At 44.6% G+C, this 18,176-nt stretch overlaps 1 protein-coding gene across 2 annotated transcripts; it reads left to right on the top strand.

The window, feature by feature from the left end:
* Nucleotides 1–765: 765 nt before the first annotated feature.
* Nucleotides 766–17,615, top strand: pdcd6ip (programmed cell death 6 interacting protein). Of its 2 annotated transcripts, none has more exons than XM_071540731.1 (18): nucleotides 766–1,057; nucleotides 3,724–3,778; nucleotides 3,870–3,939; nucleotides 6,502–6,629; nucleotides 7,014–7,167; nucleotides 7,875–7,975; nucleotides 9,232–9,348; nucleotides 9,609–9,831; nucleotides 11,062–11,185; nucleotides 11,711–11,888; nucleotides 12,479–12,590; nucleotides 13,178–13,347; nucleotides 13,976–14,224; nucleotides 14,724–14,858; nucleotides 15,021–15,115; nucleotides 15,558–15,674; nucleotides 15,787–15,982; nucleotides 16,310–17,615. In XM_071540731.1, the coding sequence occupies exons 1-18, from the start codon at nucleotides 852–854 to the stop codon at nucleotides 16,496–16,498; spliced, it is 2,619 nt and encodes an 872-aa protein (XP_071396832.1). In that variant the 5' UTR covers nucleotides 766–851; the 3' UTR covers nucleotides 16,499–17,615. The 2 variants fall into 2 exon arrangements, with proteins under 2 accessions (XP_071396832.1, XP_071396831.1); XM_071540730.1 differs by having other exon boundaries at nucleotides 9,217–9,348.
* The last annotated feature ends 561 nt before the right edge of the window (nucleotides 17,616–18,176 follow it).

Raw genomic sequence — 18,176 nt, 5'->3', positions numbered from 1 at the left:
GGTTAAACAAATCAAGTGCAAAATATAAATTAATGTATATATACTACATGATACAAATGTTGTATTATTTGACCAATTTTAAAGTTTTATTAAAAAATTTTTTCCTGAAATCCACCCTGAATCCACCCTTCTGCTAGGATCAGTATAATCCTGATCCCTTTTTGGATCAAAGGTATCCCAATCCTACTAAAAAGTTTTGAACAACACATACTGAAGGTTTGATCCAGATCAAAACCAAGATTGGATTACGTGATCTAATCCGATTTCAGAATCCTTTTTTTCTTTTGAACAACCCATTTTGAAGATTTGATCCAATCCGATCCGCCAAAATCCGATCAGATTACTTCTGAACAACTGCAGTCTGTACACAGAGCCATGTCGTCTAGATCAGTGGTTCTCAAACCTTTTCACATTAAGGACCCATAACCCATAACTGACACAAATTAGACCACGGACCCCCATTTGATAAGATTTTGTCCCAGGGTCCCCCATCTGATAAGATTTTTGCTTTCAGATGTTTTATTACAGAAAGTGTATGAAACCCATGACCAAAATAGTCATACATTCTGTCATTGTGTTACTTATGGATGGAATTATAGTGAAATTAAATTATTCCCCTTTTTGCTGGGGACCCCTTGGAACCCCCTCAAGGACCCCTGGGGGTCCCCGGACCCCACTTTGAGAACCACATTATCACTGATTCTGCGCAGTGCGCGTCTCCATTCTTCATGACGTCATCTGACGTTTCCCAGCAGAATCCAGGAAGTGGATCGCTAGCTGTTGTTTTTGTTCGATAGATCGCCAGTCTCCAGTCTTTTACGATTTAATTTGTCGTATTTTTGCGGGCCGAAATGGCAACATTTATTTCAGTCCCGTTAAAGAAGTCGTCTGAGGTGGATCTGGTGAAACCACTGTCGAAATTTATCACGGCGACATATCCAGCAGGCGAGGAACAAGGGGAGTATATCCGCTCCGTGGAGGAGTTAAACAAGCTCCGCAAGAACGCGCTGGGAAGGCCGCTGGACAAACATGAGAGCTCGCTGGAGATCCTGCTGAGGTTGGAAATCCTCCTTTTCTAATACAGTTCAACTAGCTAGCATGTTGCTAACTCGGGCTAGCCACCCTCTCACCTGTGGCGGTGATGACTGTCGCTGCCGCACCCAGATGTGTTAGCTTAGTTGCTAACATCGTTTGCTAAAGTTAGTGTAGCTAACGCTAGCCTTTTATCGGAAGTATTTTCCACCGTAATAACTGTGTGTCACGTTTTATTGATGTCAAGTTTCGTTGGCTAGCTAACGTAAACGTAACTATCTAATATAATTTAACTGCCAGATACTCGTGATATGAAAATATCTATGTAAGCCGAACTGGTTGTGATTATGGCCCACTCAGTAGAATCATGCAAAGTAAATTGTGCGTGGCTGATTTGATCAGCATACACCCTCAGCTTGAGAGAGACATTTCAGTATCGTGTGACGACATTAACCAACGTTACCATGATTAACTTTAAAGCCAGGGAGAGTAATTCGTCGTTAGTGAAATAACGTTAGCAGACATGTCCCAAGTCCTCAGCAGCCTCAGACAGAAGTTAGCTACACTCCACCAGTGACATCATCCACCACAGACTGTTCCTCTTTGGGACAGGTATCATCAACAGTTAGGCCCGGAGCCGAGGCCTCCGCTACACTGACAACCAACATGACCAACAAACTGAACCGGAGAGTTTTTCATATCAGCATTCACGGTCGGCTAGCTAGAGATGTCCATGATAAAGTGTGTGTGTGTGTGTGTCAGAGGCAAGCAGAGGGATGGGGACATGGGCTACAGTCTTACAGTCTAGGCATATATGAATGACATGGCTGTGTTTTTTAGGTTTTAGATGACTGCCCCGGCCATATAACATAATATTCATAAAACACATAATAAAATAAAAAGAGAAGAAGAGTGCAGTGTTGACCTATTTGCATAGAGGAACTGTGACGGAAGTGGGATTTGGATTTGTTAAGCAAAGTTCCTCTTTGTGTCCCATGCACTGTCTGCTCAGATTTTGTTACTTGCTGGCTTGCTAATATATCATTGTACAGACTTGGACTGTACAGCTAGTGAACGACAAAACCCTAATGTAAAGGTTACAGTGCTCTTTACTATCAGTTGACCTGGTCTTTATTCATAATATATTTTACATAAGAAAACATGACTATGGTTGTGTGACTTATTAACCAGACATGTATTCAGAGATGATGTGAGCAAGTCACAGAGTTTGCTCTTTTTCTCTCTTCAGTCTCTGTGACTCATGAGTTATTCTTTGCGTTGGGACTGCCCAGATGACATAAATAGCCAATTATGCACCAGGAGAGGGACGGGCCTGCATTTTTTTTCCACCGTAAGCCACTTTCTAGCCACAGTGCTAAGTGGAATTGTCTGGCCAGTGCCAAGATTAGACTTTGACTTGGATCTTGAAAGATAACACCAGCTGCTGTGATATGACTTAAGGTGCTGAGTGTTAGGATAGTGTGCAGTGGAAATGGGGTAATGCAAAATGTCAGCTTTGCCTTTAGCATTATTGTCATAAGGTGTGGGCCTGTGGGCTGGAGGATGAGAGCACGTTAGCACTCTGGGCCTGGTCTTGGCTGTGGAGGGAAGAGGTGGAAGCTAGCATAGCTGTGCTGCGCAGAGTGGGCTGCCGTTGCTGAATGTTAGCATTGTAGCTCCTTGGCTCTCTCCTCATGTTCTCTGTTAGCCATGTGCCAAGTAGCCATGGCGACTGGCCCTATCCCTTTCACAGCCGAGCAGACAGACGGCTATTGTGTCACCATGGTTACCATTGTTTGGTCTGGGACGTTTTGCTTTTCCCCTCAGTTTGCCAGAAGAGACACCTCATCTCGACTTTCCTCTGTGCACATGTTTTGCGTCCATGTTTACATGAATGGGAAACCTAAGGATGACGAGCGCTGCTGTAAACAGGCAGTTCTCCACACAAAGCCGGTCTTTGTTTATGTGTTGTTTGTACTCCAGTCTCCACTCTCTCCAGGCGCAGGAAGTAGGGTTGATAAACTGGAAACAGGGGATTCCCTGACTCGACCCTCTGCATGTTGTCATTCCTAATAATAGAGTGTTCCACATCACTAGCACAGATACTGATAAGGGGCAGAGCTGAGCAGCAGTCACTGTTTTCTCGACTGTGTGCCTCTGTGCACTGCAGCGCACTTGCTTGTCCCGCTATTTTTTCCTGACTCACTGTCAAGTGTCTCTGAAATGACAGAACTTCCTCAAACCACAATACTGCAGTTGTCACACTGCCCCTCTACCCAGTTTCAATTCTGACTATGTTTTTGACTATGGCATACCTTTTAATATTAATAATAATGATAGGCCTAATACCACTAATAATAGTGTTTCCTGTAGAAGTGGTGGTGATTTTGGTTCTGATTCACTCCCGGGCCAATTCCACGATCAATTCCACTGGGTTTTACATTTTATAAATTTGCTCTTAATTGGAATTGGGCGCCACAGCTAAATGAATGTACAAGAAATATGCTAATGCTAATAATGAAGTAGACATTCTGGGCGTCAGTAAAAAAAAAAAAAAAATCTTTTGCCAGTGAAAAAAAGATGTTATATGTTGCATGGAAACCAACCAGAGCAACTCATTTGGGGTCTTGACTGATTGTTTTATGAAAACAGGGTCTAAATCTTAATCTTGCTCTTTCTTTCTCTCTACAGATACTATGACCAACTGTGTGCCGTAGAGCCCAAGTTTCCCTTCTCTGAAAACCAGGTAATTGATTAGATCGCAGGTGTACAGTGTGTCTGTTTGTTACACTTGCCAAGCAGAAGAACTTGAACACAAACCCTCTCTGTTTCTGCAGCTCTGCTTAACCTTCACATGGAAAGATGCCTTTGATAAAGGATCACTGTTTGGTGGCTCAGTCAAACTTGGTAAGTGCAACCTCTCATTAAAGGGTAAGGCTGGTGTTTTTAATGCATTGCTTACCATCAACAAATCCTATGAAAATAACAAAATCAACAATGCGTTTGCTCTACTCCCGTTACTTTCTGACTTCCCACGTACCGTTTTTAGCCGTCAACCCGGAAGTCATTGGCTCCAATTGTAAGCAAAAAACCTTGAAATACAACTCACAAAGACTATGGGCCCTATCTTACACCCGGCGCAAAGCGCAGCACAAGTGTTTCCAACCGACGCAGTTGTTATTTTCACATCCAGTGCCCACGTTGTTTAAATAGCAAATGTACTTGCGCCCATCTGTGCGCCCATGGGCGTGTTGGTCTTAAAATGAGGTGTGGTCAGGCGCATTGTTGGCGCATTGCTATCTTGAGGCAGCGGAAAGCGATTGTGCCATTGACCAACAAAAACCTGGTCTAAAGTCAATGGCGCAGTATTTTCCTGATATTTAAAGGGCGCATTATTCAGATAGTAAGATGCGCCTACATCTGTTGTGTTATACAAACTCAAAAACTAAGAATAATATGATGCCCATTGTTATTGCCACACAATGACCCACAGCATCAATCAGTTCTCTCTCTCTCTCTCTCTCTCTCTCTCTCTCTCTCTCTCTCTCTCAAACACACACACACACACACAACGTTACCATGCAAAATAGAAAAATAGGATCATCTACTAATTTGCACTTTACTTCGTTCCTGACATGCGTTTTGTTGCCAAATTGCCATATGCTTTCACCATTACGCAATGCCAAATGCCAAAAACTGTGTCCCTCTCACCATTACGCAATGCCAAATACGCAATGTGCATGTCCCGTTAACCATAATCACACATTGCCAATTGCTAAATACGCAACCTACAACCAAGAAAAATAAAACAGTAAATATGTAAAAAGCAAAAAGTCATGAAAATAAACTGCAAAGGCATCTTCCCTTCACCTGACGTACAACATAGGCCTATCCGATGCACACACACATCGCCCTTGATTGGTCAGTAGCCTACATACATATTTTATGTACCCTTGTGCATCAGTATTTATTACCTTGAGACATTCAGTCCAAATGCCTAACACCTTGAATTTGTCGGATTTAATTGTGACAAACTGGGTCTAAAAGACTGTAATGCACTTAGGCTACTTGAGACTAATTCACACCATGTCAGCCTATAATGACATATAGATGCTTTTTGGACGTTTGTTTCTCCAACTTGCCGAATCCGCCATTTAAATAGCAGTGCGCCAAGGTGCAAGCGCACCTGGCTTTTAAAGGGAATGGGAGATGACACTCTGATTGGTTTAATTCATGTTACGCCCAAAACACACCTATGATTAATTAAGAGACTAAGTACAACCCCTTTGCGCCGCGCGCCTTACTTTGCACCCAGATTATGCGCCGTTTAACTAGCAAAAGTGGATTTGGACATGACCTAAATGCACTTGCACCATGCGCTTTAGACCATGCGCTATGGATCGTTTAAATAGGGCCCATAGTTTCAATTTTAAAAATCGCTAACTGTTACCACGAAAAGTCAGACTGTTGTAGTTATTACCAAATCAAATTCAAATGGGAACAAATTCTTCATTATGCCGGGGACTATTTTCAGTGCTACGGAACTACTTTCCTGAGATCGCAAAGTCATAGCTGATTTTGTAATTTTCATAGGATTTGTTGACGGTAAGCAATGCATTAAAAAACACCGGCCTTATCCTTTAAGCTTGTGTCCGTGCCAAAACATGTGTGCCCGTAAGCGTTTGCACACACAGCTTCAGCTGCAATTAGCTTCTGAAGGAGGAAACCTGTTGGAAGAGATGCATTCACTGCCTCTCCCTCTGGGCACATACCTGTTTCTCTCTCTCTCACGCGCACGCACACACCTAATCAGACACACAGCAGTAGTGTTGTTGTGCGTGCTAACAGGACTGACAGGGTATGTCTCACTGGGGTTTGAAGAACACTAGTTTGTGTGTGTGTATTGTAACATAAATGTGTGTCAGGATCAGAAATTATCAGGGACTCAAAGTAAAAATGCTCTTGAAACATCAGAAAGTACCAATGAAATTAAAAACAAGAGGGCAAAAAAAAGCCTCAATATTGGAGTGCCCTTTTTTGCATTTCACACCGTTCAATTTTTATGCATTGAGTTCATTCGTGAATCTGACTACTGTCCCTCATGAGCCACCATAGGTGATTCATGGGAGCCTATGACCATGGGATTTTTTCTAGTGCATTCTGGAATGGAGCAGGTTTTGGTCAGAAAACAACTGAGCACACAGCATGAGACTGGTTGGGCTCTCGGTTCTGTTAGGCCTGCCATGAGTTTCCAGCAATGGGAAAGAAGTTGAAGCAAATCTATAAAGGCACATATTGAGTGTTTATTTGCCAATGTGGAATGCAAATGTATTATTTCGTAGTTCAGTCAATTTTCCCCCAAAAGGCACCAAAATGCCCCTAAAAATTTAATCAAGGGAGCAAAAAACACTGCTCTGAGAAAAGTTAGTTTCTTAGTCTGATGTTTGTGTGTGTGTTCGTGTGTTGCAGCTTTGGCCAGTCTGGGCTATGAGAAGACGTGTGTGTTGTTCAACGCAGCGGCGCTGGCCAGTCAGATCGCCTCAGAGCAGAACCTGGACAGCGACGAGGGACTGAAGGCTGCAGCCAGATACTACCAGGTGGGTCTACTGCTGCATGGTTAAATACTACCAAGCAGGTCTACAACAATGTAGGTAGTCAGTGTTATACTTACCCAGTCTCCCCAAGTGGTGGTGTTTGTTTCCAGAAATGTGTATAGAAATATGTCTTGATGCTCAGCTATTAGAGGTGTGCAGTAATGACTGGTGGTCTGTTTTTTTTGCAATCCAATAACCTCTACCTTATTATCTGAATTTTGTGAGTGGCAATAGTGCATATTCGCCCTCTCACTCACCTCTCTGTCTCTTTCTCCATCTCTGTATATCTGTATTTGTCTCTCTCTACTTTTCTTTGTCTCTCTTTCTCTCTGTTTCTATCTGTCTGTCTCTCTGTCTGTCTCTCTCTTTTTATATCTCTCTATATAGCTGGCCAGCGGAGCGTTTGGCCACATCAAGGACACGGTGCTGTCAGCGCTGAACAGGGAGCCCACCATGGACATCTCCCCAGAGACCGTGGGCACCCTCAGCCTCATCATGCTGGCCCAGGCCCAGGAGGTCTTTTTCCTCAAGGCCACCTCAGGTACGCACAGGAGAGACGCACTGACGACCTTGTGCAACTGCACCAGTTGCCCTCCATAGTTTCTTTGTTGTCTAGTCATGCACACTCTCACAGAAGTCAAGAATTTGGAGGATATATGGACTGTTACAGTATATGTTGGATGGACTCATCATTGAAGTGTACCACTATTTTGTGTCAACAAATGTGTCTGATACAGTTTGAGTCTCTATGGAGACTGGTGTCACAAATCTACCCATCAAGGACACAGAATACTTTGAATTTATAGCATCTTTAATATGTGCATTCATATGCGGTGTTTCCCCCAAGATTCCCCCCACAGTTCCTATGCATGACACATGTGAAGCTTTTATTATGATATAAGCTCCCATTTTCAACATTAGACTTATATTTGTCTTCTGAGTGGGCAGTAAGAATAAATTCATTCATTAATTTTACTAGACATGAGGAACATTTCAGTAGGTGGATATAGTTGCACTGATGTGAGATGAATGGAAGGAAAATACTGCAGTGCACAAGGGAGAGCAGCCAAACACTGAGAGGTTCCACTGTTATGCAGCGTGAATGCGCGGCCGAGCCTCAGTAATCAGTTAGCAAAGCGAAGATGGTCTCATGAACTTGTGATGTTTTGACACGACTGGGTGATCCACAGTTTGATATGCAGACTTTGCTGGCTGCACGGCTTTAAAAGTGGCTTGTTTACCTAACAGATAAAATGAAAGATGCCGTCATTGCTAAGCTGGCCAATCAGGCAGCAGATTTCTATGGTGACGCCTTCAAGCAATGCCAGTACAAAGAGAACCTTCCCAAGGTATGTGTAGGACACACACACACACACACACACACACAGATACATATATGCACACTCACCTAGAAAGAGAGAAAGTGATTGACTTTGCATTATATACAAACACATTCACAGTCAGCCCTGCATTCACAGTGTGGTGAAGATGCATATAGAGTTTGGATTTTGTATGGTTGTGTGTCCATGTGTGTCCGAATGTGTGTATATTGTGTGTACTGAATGTGTGTATTTGTGAAAAATACATTTGCAGAATGGTCCTCAGGGTGTCCAAATCACAACTTCTCTCTGTCCTCATTGGTCCATTTCCATTCTCTTTTCATTCTGATTGGTTTGTTACTGTTAAGCTGCCTTTTGATTGGATCTCTTCTCACCGTTCTGCTTGATCTCTTATATCTAACAATGGGCTTCTGAAAAACCTACTGACCTGTCTTACATCATGACCGATAACACACACACATGCAGACCTTACCTCCAGTGTAAAGCTACATAAGGAATAGTTTTGAGACTGATAAAACCAAAGCAAAGTGTAAAATAAGAAATAACCAGTTAAAAATCACAGCCTAGGCTCTTTGAACAAAGTTTAAAATTTAGCTACAATATCACAAGCACTTGCACTTCTGTCCCTGCTCTGTCATCAGATGTTCTGTGTAATAAAGCTGCGTGCCACATCCCTCACGTACTTTTTTCCGCTCATTCTCGCCAGTCACTGACTCTTCCCACATTAGTTTGTAGTTTCTCATTTACACATGTGGAGTGGTGACGAATGCAGACGTTACGCCGTGTGTAGACACAGGAAGTGAGGCAGGGAAAGGAATCCATATCAGCATCATTAGAGCAGCAGCCTCTGAGTTCCCTCTGAATACCTGAACTCAAACAGATACACATGCACCCACCACACACTCGCACACACACACACTTGCACGCACAGATGGCTATGGGACGTTTGATGGTTTGGCGGATGTTGCTGAAAGGTTAAACACTCATGGCCTCTTCTGTTCTCTCTCTCGTTGTCTTCCTTTCTTTCTGCATCCCTCGTGGTGGCGGTGGTTGTGTGTGCGTGTGTGTGTGTTTGCGCACTTCTGACTGCTTGTGCCTGTTTGTGATTGGCTTTCGTGGTGTCATTTGTGATTTGACCTCGCTGGTGTGTGTCTGCTGTTTCGTGGTTTGCCTTGCCGTTGTGCGTGTGTGCATATATATCTGTTTGTGTGTGTCTGTGTGTTGCTCTGTGGTTGCCTCTCCCTGGTCAGTATTTTTATTTTCAGGAAGTGCTGCCAGTGCTGGCGGCTAAGCACTGCATCATGCAGGCGAACGCCGAGCTGCACCAGAGCGTCATGGCCAAGCAGAAGAAACGCTTCGGAGAGGAGATCGCTCGCCTGCAGGTACACGGCTTTCACGCAACTTTCACATATTGTCCCACACTGCCAAACACTCTCAGCAATTCATCTATCATCTCCAGGTGATGGGGCCACCCATTCATCTTCATTTAGATAAACTGTAACAACTTTAATGCCTTGTGTAATGTTCAAAACACTTGGAAGCTTATTAGGTCAATTCAGACATTTCTTTCTGTGTTCCACATCACAACTTGCAAACTCCTTTTCGTTCCTCCTTTTTTCTCACTGTTGCTTTGTCACTGTAGCACGCAGCAGAGCTGGTGAAGACGGTGGCGTCTCGTTACGACGAGTACGTGAGCGTTAAGGACCTGAGCGATAAGATCAACCGGGCCCTGACCGCTGCCAAGAAAGACAATGACTTCATCTACCACGACCGCGTGCCCGAGGTCAAGGACCTGGAGCATATCGGCAAGGCTGCGCTGGTCAAAGCCACCGCCATCACACCCCCACTCAGCCAGAAGTTCTCAGGTGGGATACACAGACACTCACACACTTTCTGATTCAAAAAAACAAAAAGCATTTGACACGTGACAGCTGTATGAGACACAAAGATTGGGGTTTTAAATTGCAAGTGAGGACGGCGTGCCATAGCCCTTTTCAGTTTTTGATCCAGATTAGATTAGAAAACTTTAACATTGTCTGTGATGCTATTTGTTGTTCAGCATGAAAAAGCATAGTTACAATCAACAGTCAACTCTCATTTCAGCAATGTCTCCAGAATTATCTATAACTATACTTACTATACTTACTAATGGATAAGGCTGGGTATTGGCAAGGACCTCACGATACGATACGTATCACGATACATTGCGATACGATACATATTGTGATACATTGCAATACTCTACATAATTTACTGAAAATTTAAAAATAGAGCTGAAAATACAACTTGCTGTGTACCACCTGGGTAGTCTAATATGTACATCACATTATATTGATAACTCAGGTGACAAATTGAGTCAAAACCATTCAATTCAAAGGGATTTGAGGGAAATTTAAGGACATTTTAAATCCGTTTATAACATGAATAATTTTTTTTAATGTATCGATACGAGGGGCTGGAAAATCAATATAGTATCATGGCAAAAAATATTGCAATAGTCAGCTGTATCGATTTTTTTGCACAGCCCTAGTAATAGATTAAGTAGCATTGTGTAATGTCAGTAAAGTGCATTATGTGATCGTTTTTGTAAGGTGCATTACAATGGATAGAGATTATTTGTGTGGTCCCAGCCCTCGCCACAGTCTGGTTAGCTCAGTGACAGCTGAAGCAATGAATGATGCTGTGTTCCAGAGAATTGCAATGCAATTGAACGGCTCTTCTGGTCGTAATTCCAAGTAGGAAACTCTAGCAAAATTTCTCAACCCAGAGGTTTCTGAAATGCAATGATCTGACATCACATCAACATGGAGGCATACGCTGTGAAACTCTAAACAGCATTACTTTTAACACAATAATCCTCAAAATACCCTTGTTCAATTTTCAGCATTGTTGTGACCTTAAATCTATCAGAACATCTATGTGGCAAATGGTTAAATATACAGATTTGAAATGTAAAACTGTACTTACAGTCGTTAACATTCTGGTTTTGAGGCTGGAAGATGTCAGTGATGATCTTGTCTGCCACGCACTCGATTTCTCCTTTTTTTTTACCAGCAGTTTGTTGTGCTCATCACTTATTGTGCTTTTGTCTGCAGACTTGTTTGAGAAGATGGTTCCCATGGTGGTGCAACAGTCCATGAGCGTTTACAGCCAGAGGAAGGCCGAGACTGTCAACAGACTGGTGGGAACTATGAGGGAGGCCACCAACCTCTGCAACGGGTACGGGCTGCGTGTGTGTGTGTATGTCTGTATGGTCGTGTGTGTCCATATGTCCCTGTGTTGGCTGCTCTTTGTGCATGTCTGTGTATGTGGGGGTGTGTGTGTGTGTGTGTACAGGTGTGTTTGCTTGTCTTCCTGTGAGCATGTCCATGAGTGGTTGTGTCTCCCTACATATAGGGATATTAAATATTAATGGCATAATGGTGTTCAAAATACCAATAACGGGTCGATACCAGGCCTAAGTACTTGGACTGAGTATCAGTGTACTGCCTAAATAACAGCCAAGCACTAGTACCACGCTGTTTGACAATAGTGATAAATGCTTAATAAATTATTCCACCCCAAAAACCCTTGGAACCTTTTGGAATTGCAATAGTTTGATAACTTTTTTTCGATTTCCTATATATAGCCAAAACTTTCAACGTTCAAGAGCCAAAGTTTTCAGGTCATTACTCAAAATGAACTTTGTGAATACTGCTTGGTCAAAACATGGTGACTGACAGAAGATGTTTGTCTGTCCGTCAGGGTTTTGGCATCCCTGAACCTGCCAGCAGCTCTGGAGGACCTGTCAGGAGACTCTATCCCACAATCCATTGCTGAGAAGGCCAGAGGCATCGTGCAGCAGGGAGGACTGCAGAGCATCGAGCAGCTGATCAGAGACCTGCCTGAACTACTGACCCGCAACAGAGAGATCCTGGATGAGGTAGGTGGTAGAAAGATCCTAATCCTAAACCCACTTAAAAACCAGAAGGCACTTTGTAGAGTGCAAAAACTTTTTGAAATGTCTTGCCATCAGACAGACGAGTGAAAACATAATCTCCGTCCAACGTAGTTGGCGGAGGTAAAAAGCCTCAGACAAAATGTCCTAATTTCCCCAAAAGGTAGTCAGTTCTGTCCTACAAAGCCAAAGAATAGTAATTGCATAACTACTGAAGCTGAGAAAAATTAAGGATTGTTGGAACAGAATAAAACGGTGTATTATTTAATAGCATTTCTGGATAGAATTCTTGTTGGTATGAAATCTAAACACTGCTCATGACTTTTGACCTTTTGAAAAACACAAAAAACAATTATTGCTGTTTGGCAGAATAGTTATGTTGAGAACTCCATGGTGGCATATTAAGAGAGAACCAGAAACACAGCAAAACACAGCAAAAAACACACAGCACTCCCCGAGCTGCTGAATCTCTAAAAAAGTCCAACTTTGTGTCTCAACTTTCCTTAAAGATGTGCATTGTTAGGATGTTTCTGTGTCCCATACATATACACAATATGTGTGTGTCTGTCCATCAGTCTCTGAAGATGCTGGATGATGAAGAGACGACAGACAGCGAGCTGAGAGCCAAGTTCAACCAGCGCTGGAACAGAACCCCCTCTGGGGACCTGTACAAGCCGCTCCGCGCAGGTACACACACACACACACACACACACATATACACGCGCACACACATGCACACACGCACACAGTCTTACTTATGTCACTTTTGGGGTATTTACATAGACTTACATTCATTTCCTGGAGAATTACCCTAACCCTAACCACTACTTGCCTAAACCTAACCCTAACCTTAACCACTGACCCAAAAATCGTTTTTTCTTTTCAAATGCTTTTTACCAATTGGGGACACGGCTTTTGTCCCCAATTGCACAAGCCGTCCCCAATCAACTGGTCTTAAGTCTGGTTTTTGTCCCTGAAAGTGACTTAAGTCATACCCCCCCCCACACACACACACACACACACACACCCTGAAAACATTTCATACATATTTGCTTTTTGCCACACCCATGAGTTAATGAAGTATGTTTTCATCAGACTGTGTACTGTTACCGCACACAGGATCAATAAAGAAGATGATCATGTAGATATCTTATGAACATATCTAGACTGGAATTCAAACATTCCTTCTGCACCTCTCCTCTCCCCCTCTCCCTGCCTCCTTTTCTCCCCCCTTCACTCTCATCCTCTCTCCACCTCCTCCTCTCTCCCTGCAGAGGGCGCCAACTTCCGCAGTGTGCTGGACAAGGCGGTGCAGGCGGACCAGGTGGTGAGGGAGCGCTACAACATGCACTGTGACATGATCGCCCTGCTGTGTAAACCAGAGAACGAGCTCATCGCGGCCATCCCCTCTGCCAACCCAGCCAAGACACTGCAGGGCAGCGAGGTCCGTCTGCCTGCCTGTGTCTGTCTGTGTTTTTGTCTCCGTCTGTGTCTGTCTGTGTTTGTCTGCCTGCCTGTGTTTGAATCTGTCTGTTCTGTCTGTCTGTATATTTGTGTGCATGTCCAGTTAAAGTAAACCTAAAGTTTTTATTGTTAGGGTAAGGTTTTTTTGCAGTTGTGGTTAGAGTAAGTGCAACCTCATCCCAAGGTGTTTTGTGTTCCAGATAAACACTCAATCCTGTAGTAAAGAAACACCTGGTGTGCGTTGTGTACTTTGTGGCCCTGTCCCTCCTCCCTCCAGTAGCTCCATTTTTCATTTTGTTTGCTGACTTTGCATTGTGTTCCACTGGGGAACTAAAATAACCAAGCAAGCAGAACTGGGAGAGGGGCAAGGAAGAAAGCTATGCATCCACTCTAGACCTACTTCCAGTGAAAAGCAGAAAGGGCCAGTGTTAAAGCATATATTGCAGTAGTGAGGATAATGGTTAGGGGTCAGGGAATGAATGCAAGTCAGTGAAATGTACTCAAAGCAATTGAAGTACCGTTGTGTAAATGTCAAAGTGCACGTCAACAAGCATTTGTGGTGGTCTATTCTTAGAGTGTGTGTGTGTGTGTGTGTGTGTCTCCACCAGGTAGTGAACGTGCTGCGCTCCCAGCTGACCCAGCTGGACGAGGTGAAGAAAGAGAGGGAGGGCCTGGAGGTGGAGATCAAGTCCGTGGCCTTTGACATGACCACCAGCTTCCTGACGGCGCTCGCCCAGGACGGGGCCATCAACGAGGAGCAGCTGTCGCTCGGCCAGCTGGACCAATCGTACGGAGCGTACAACCAGAGCGTACAGGCCAGTCTTCGCAGGCAGGAAGAGCTGCTGGGACAAGTGCAGGTACACACACATTGAGAAAACTGATGTTAATTCATAAACAAAGCACTGATGATGCTCATATATAGAGAGGCGGAGTGCGGCAGTCCAGGTTGAAGCTCGTGTGTCGACAATCTTCTGCCCTGCTTAAGTGAATTTCCATACGGGGATCAATAAAGTATTATATTACATCATCATTAAAGGAAAAGCACATGTAAGCATTTAAAACAAACATACGCAGATAAGGTCCAAAGAGGGTTCAAACTGACTGGCAAATTGTCCTTTTATAATGTGTTCATGTATTTGTTTTTATTTGTTTGCTTTTGTATAAATATATTTGTTCCTCATCATTACACTCTGGATGTAACGGGCTCTACTGTTACTGTCTGGGCAACTTTTTCCCCATGCTTCACAAAATATCAGTGCAAAGTCCTGTACAGATACAGTATATACACACACAGACACAAATCTACACATATGATCCAGCAAGAGGTTAACCCATTCAGCCTGTGTCTTCCTCCAGACGTCCCACCAGGAGTTCAGCAGTCTGAAGCAGTCCAACTCGGAGGCCAACGACAGGGAGGAGGTTCTGAAGAAGCTGGCTTCGGCCCATGACAGCTACGTTGAGATCAGCAACAACCTGCGCGAAGGCACCAAGGTACTCACTCAGCACAACACCGGCACGCAAGCCTCAGCAAGGAAGCACTGTACTGCAGTAATGCATATCTTGTCAGAAACTTTACTTTTATTTGTTTTGTGCGTCAAGGTGGTTTGCAAGCCAGGTAATTTATTTTTGTCCCCTTTGTTTCCCCCTCTTCAGTTCTACAACGACTTGACAGAAATCCTGCTGAAGTTCCAGAACAAGTGCAGCGACATCGTTTTCGCCCGCAAGACAGAGCGGGATGAACTGCTTAAGTATGTACTCGCACAGTTATAATAATGTTTTTTTTTTCTTTTTGATTGGGTTGATGTGGCAGATCATATTAGCTAGCCTGGAAAGGTAAGGAGTAACTTTAAGCCTATAAGCAGTTTTTGCTGGAGAATGTTGTATAGATGTAAGGTATAGGGGAAAGTTTGTTTCTGAGACTCAAGTTTGCTCCTGGGCCAATTCCAGCATTAGCTTCAGTAGGTATTGCAGTTTAACAATGGCTCTTATTTTGATATTTAGATTGTGATATATGGACAACTGCAGTGTGATGGCAGTTGTCATTGCTTTGGTGGGCCAACTGAACAATAAGGGCAGATTATATATATTCTTTGTTTTTAGCTGTGGGGGGCTGCTTCAGCTAAATGAATATAAACACGGGTAGGGGCAGTGGTTGTGATGTTGACGGGATGATGTGATTATGGTTTCCAGGGAGCTGCAGCAGAGCATTGCACGAGAGCCCAGCGCTCCATCCTTCAGCGTTCCCGCCTATCAGAGTAACCCCACCCCCACCGCTGCCGGCCCAACCCCTGCACCAGGACCGTCTTTGTGAGTAGCCAGTTACCGCAGGGAAACACTGACTACCATTCAAGTAGATCTACCGTAAGGCCGACAGTCGTTTACTGACCTGTCTGTTCTCTCTCCTCCCTCCGTCCTCCAGGCCCAGCAGCCCCAGCAGGCCCCAGCGAAGCCCCAGCCCCCAGCCAGGCCCCTCCTCCCAGCTTCTCCCCCCAGGCAGCCACCACCACACCCAGCATCCCACCAGCCAACGCCCCTCCCACCGGCAACCCCCCACCCGTGGCCCCGCCCTCCCAGGCCCAGGGACCACCTTACCCCACCTACCAGGGCTACCCAGGGTGAGTTTCCCATCACAACCATCAGTTCTGAATTAGAGTTTGGCCCGTATCACTCTAGATAGTGAGGTCAGGATGGGGTAAATGGGATAATTTTTGGATTACTTGCTGGTTAACGCAGCTACTCCTGTAGATTTTGTCTCTTATCAGATCAAAACCAGTTAAGTCCAGTTAAGGCGACTTCTGTGTGCTGGATCTGGTGATACACACTTTTTAGACTGAAATGACTTCTAACAAACAAATATTTGAAGTTAGTTGAGCATTAATGTTTTTGCTCACTCTCACTTGTGATTTCTCTCCTGTTGTGTGTGTGTGTGTGTGTGTGTGCAGGTACTACCAGGTGCCTATGGGCTACAATCCCTATGCTTACGGCCAATACAACATGCCCAACATGCCCTACATGCCCTACCAGGCAACTCCAGGACAGGGGGGCTACCCCGGCGCCCCCCCAGCCGGACAGCCTTACCCCGGCTACCCCAGCAACCCCCCCAGCAACAGCCCTACTACCCCCAGCAATAACTCTCTCTCTCTCTCTCTCTCTCTCTCTCTCTCTCTCTCTCTCTCTCTCTCTCTCTCTCTCTCTCTCTCTCTCTCTCTCTCTCTCTCTCTCTCTCTCTCTCCCCATCCTCCCATTCCTTTCCTCACCTGTTAACACCAAATGGAATAAACTTACTAGCCCCAGCAATAACAGTCACCCCCCCCCCCCCCCCCTCTTCTCTGTCTCGCTCAGTAACAGCAGCCACATAAACCCAAGTGAAGGGCGACCTCAAAGCTGCTTTACACTTCTTCCTAATCCCTCCCTCGCTCTCTGCCACCCCTTTTTATTTTGCCATCCCTTATTCTATCTTTCACTGAGGCTTCCTTCCATCTCTACCCTCCCTTCCCTCTCGTCCTCGATAACATTTTGCACTTCAGCTTTCTGACGGCACTCTTCCACCTCTCTTCATCTCCCATCTTCCCTTGTTTGCCCATGCACTAACTCCCTCCTCTCGCCTGTATTTTTTATGTACTCCTTTTCTAATGATTTTGTTGATTCTTTAATTTAAATCCTAACTGGTTTCCATTGATAACTGACTCCTTTGTCTGGGCTGGACCGCTGTACAACACTAGAGGAGCCGCACAGGACTCTGGGATAGCAGTTCCTGGAGGGGGTGTGGCTTACAGGCATGTTTCATGACTTGGGAGTGTGTGGGTGGGTGGTCATTATCAGTGATGTCACCGAAGGGAGGGCACGGCCACATCCTCACTCCCCCACCCAAGCAACCCCTAGTGCTTCTTTATCAACTATATTCCTATTTTTGTAATGAATACTGATGCATCGCCGATGTATAAAACCTATAAAAACGAATGGCCTGTAGGTTTTCTAATGTAGATGACGACTGTTGAGAGATCCTCTCTCTTCTCTCTCTTTTTCTCTCTCTCTTCTCTCTCTTTCTCACCCAGGGAATGTTGGCATATTTCTGTGTTACAATCAGAGGCTGTACATGGTTGGTACAAGTGGGAGAAAAGGTTATATGATATATATATATATATAAATAAGACTCTGTGGTTAACCAAGACACTCTGTGTGCTGCACTCTCATGCTCTTTGTGTTTATTTTTTTCTCAGTTCTAATGTGATTAAATAAAAAAAATCTCTGTATATCAGCAGCATTCTGTTTGTCTTTGTGTGTGTGTGTGTCCGTACATATCGAGCATGCGTCTGTGTTAATTCGTGGACCAGCCAGAAGGGGGCAGTCCTGCAGCTCACAGGCAGAGCAGCGGGCCGAGTCTTTCACTTGCGGCTGCCGCTGTTGTCCCATTCAGCCAATCAGGGAGGGAGTTGTTCCATCCCACCAATCGGACGCCTTTTGACCTCCTGAGCGTTTGGGGGCAGATCCATTTAGATGACATGCAAATTATGTTCCAGCGAGGTCGTGATCTCATCCAATCATATTTCCCCGCAGGTGATTTCTCCACAGACAGATTTCATCCCCAGATATTTATTCAGTGTCAGGAGACGCTAATGATTTCACATATCTCCTCCCTGTGTTTGTGTGTGTATGTGTGTGTGTGTGTGTGTGTGGCAGGGAGGCAGATGGCAGCGCAGTGTGATGTCTGGAAGGATGCATGGAGATGTTGGCAGAGAGCTGCTGGTCCCCTGCCTGCATCCATCACTCCACCTCTCTCCATTTTCCCCTCTCTTCTCTCTGTCTCAT

The sequence above is a fragment of the Centroberyx affinis genome, unplaced genomic scaffold (genome assembly GCF_046629955.1).
Source record: "Centroberyx affinis isolate AG114_WGS23_722 - 3 ecotype Tasmania unplaced genomic scaffold, CSIRO-AGI_Caff_v1 ptg003711l_1, whole genome shotgun sequence".
Lineage (NCBI taxonomy): Eukaryota > Metazoa > Chordata > Actinopteri > Beryciformes > Berycidae > Centroberyx > Centroberyx affinis.
The sequence above is the reverse complement of the archived record's forward strand: the minus strand, read 5'-3'. Positions and strand labels throughout refer to the sequence as shown.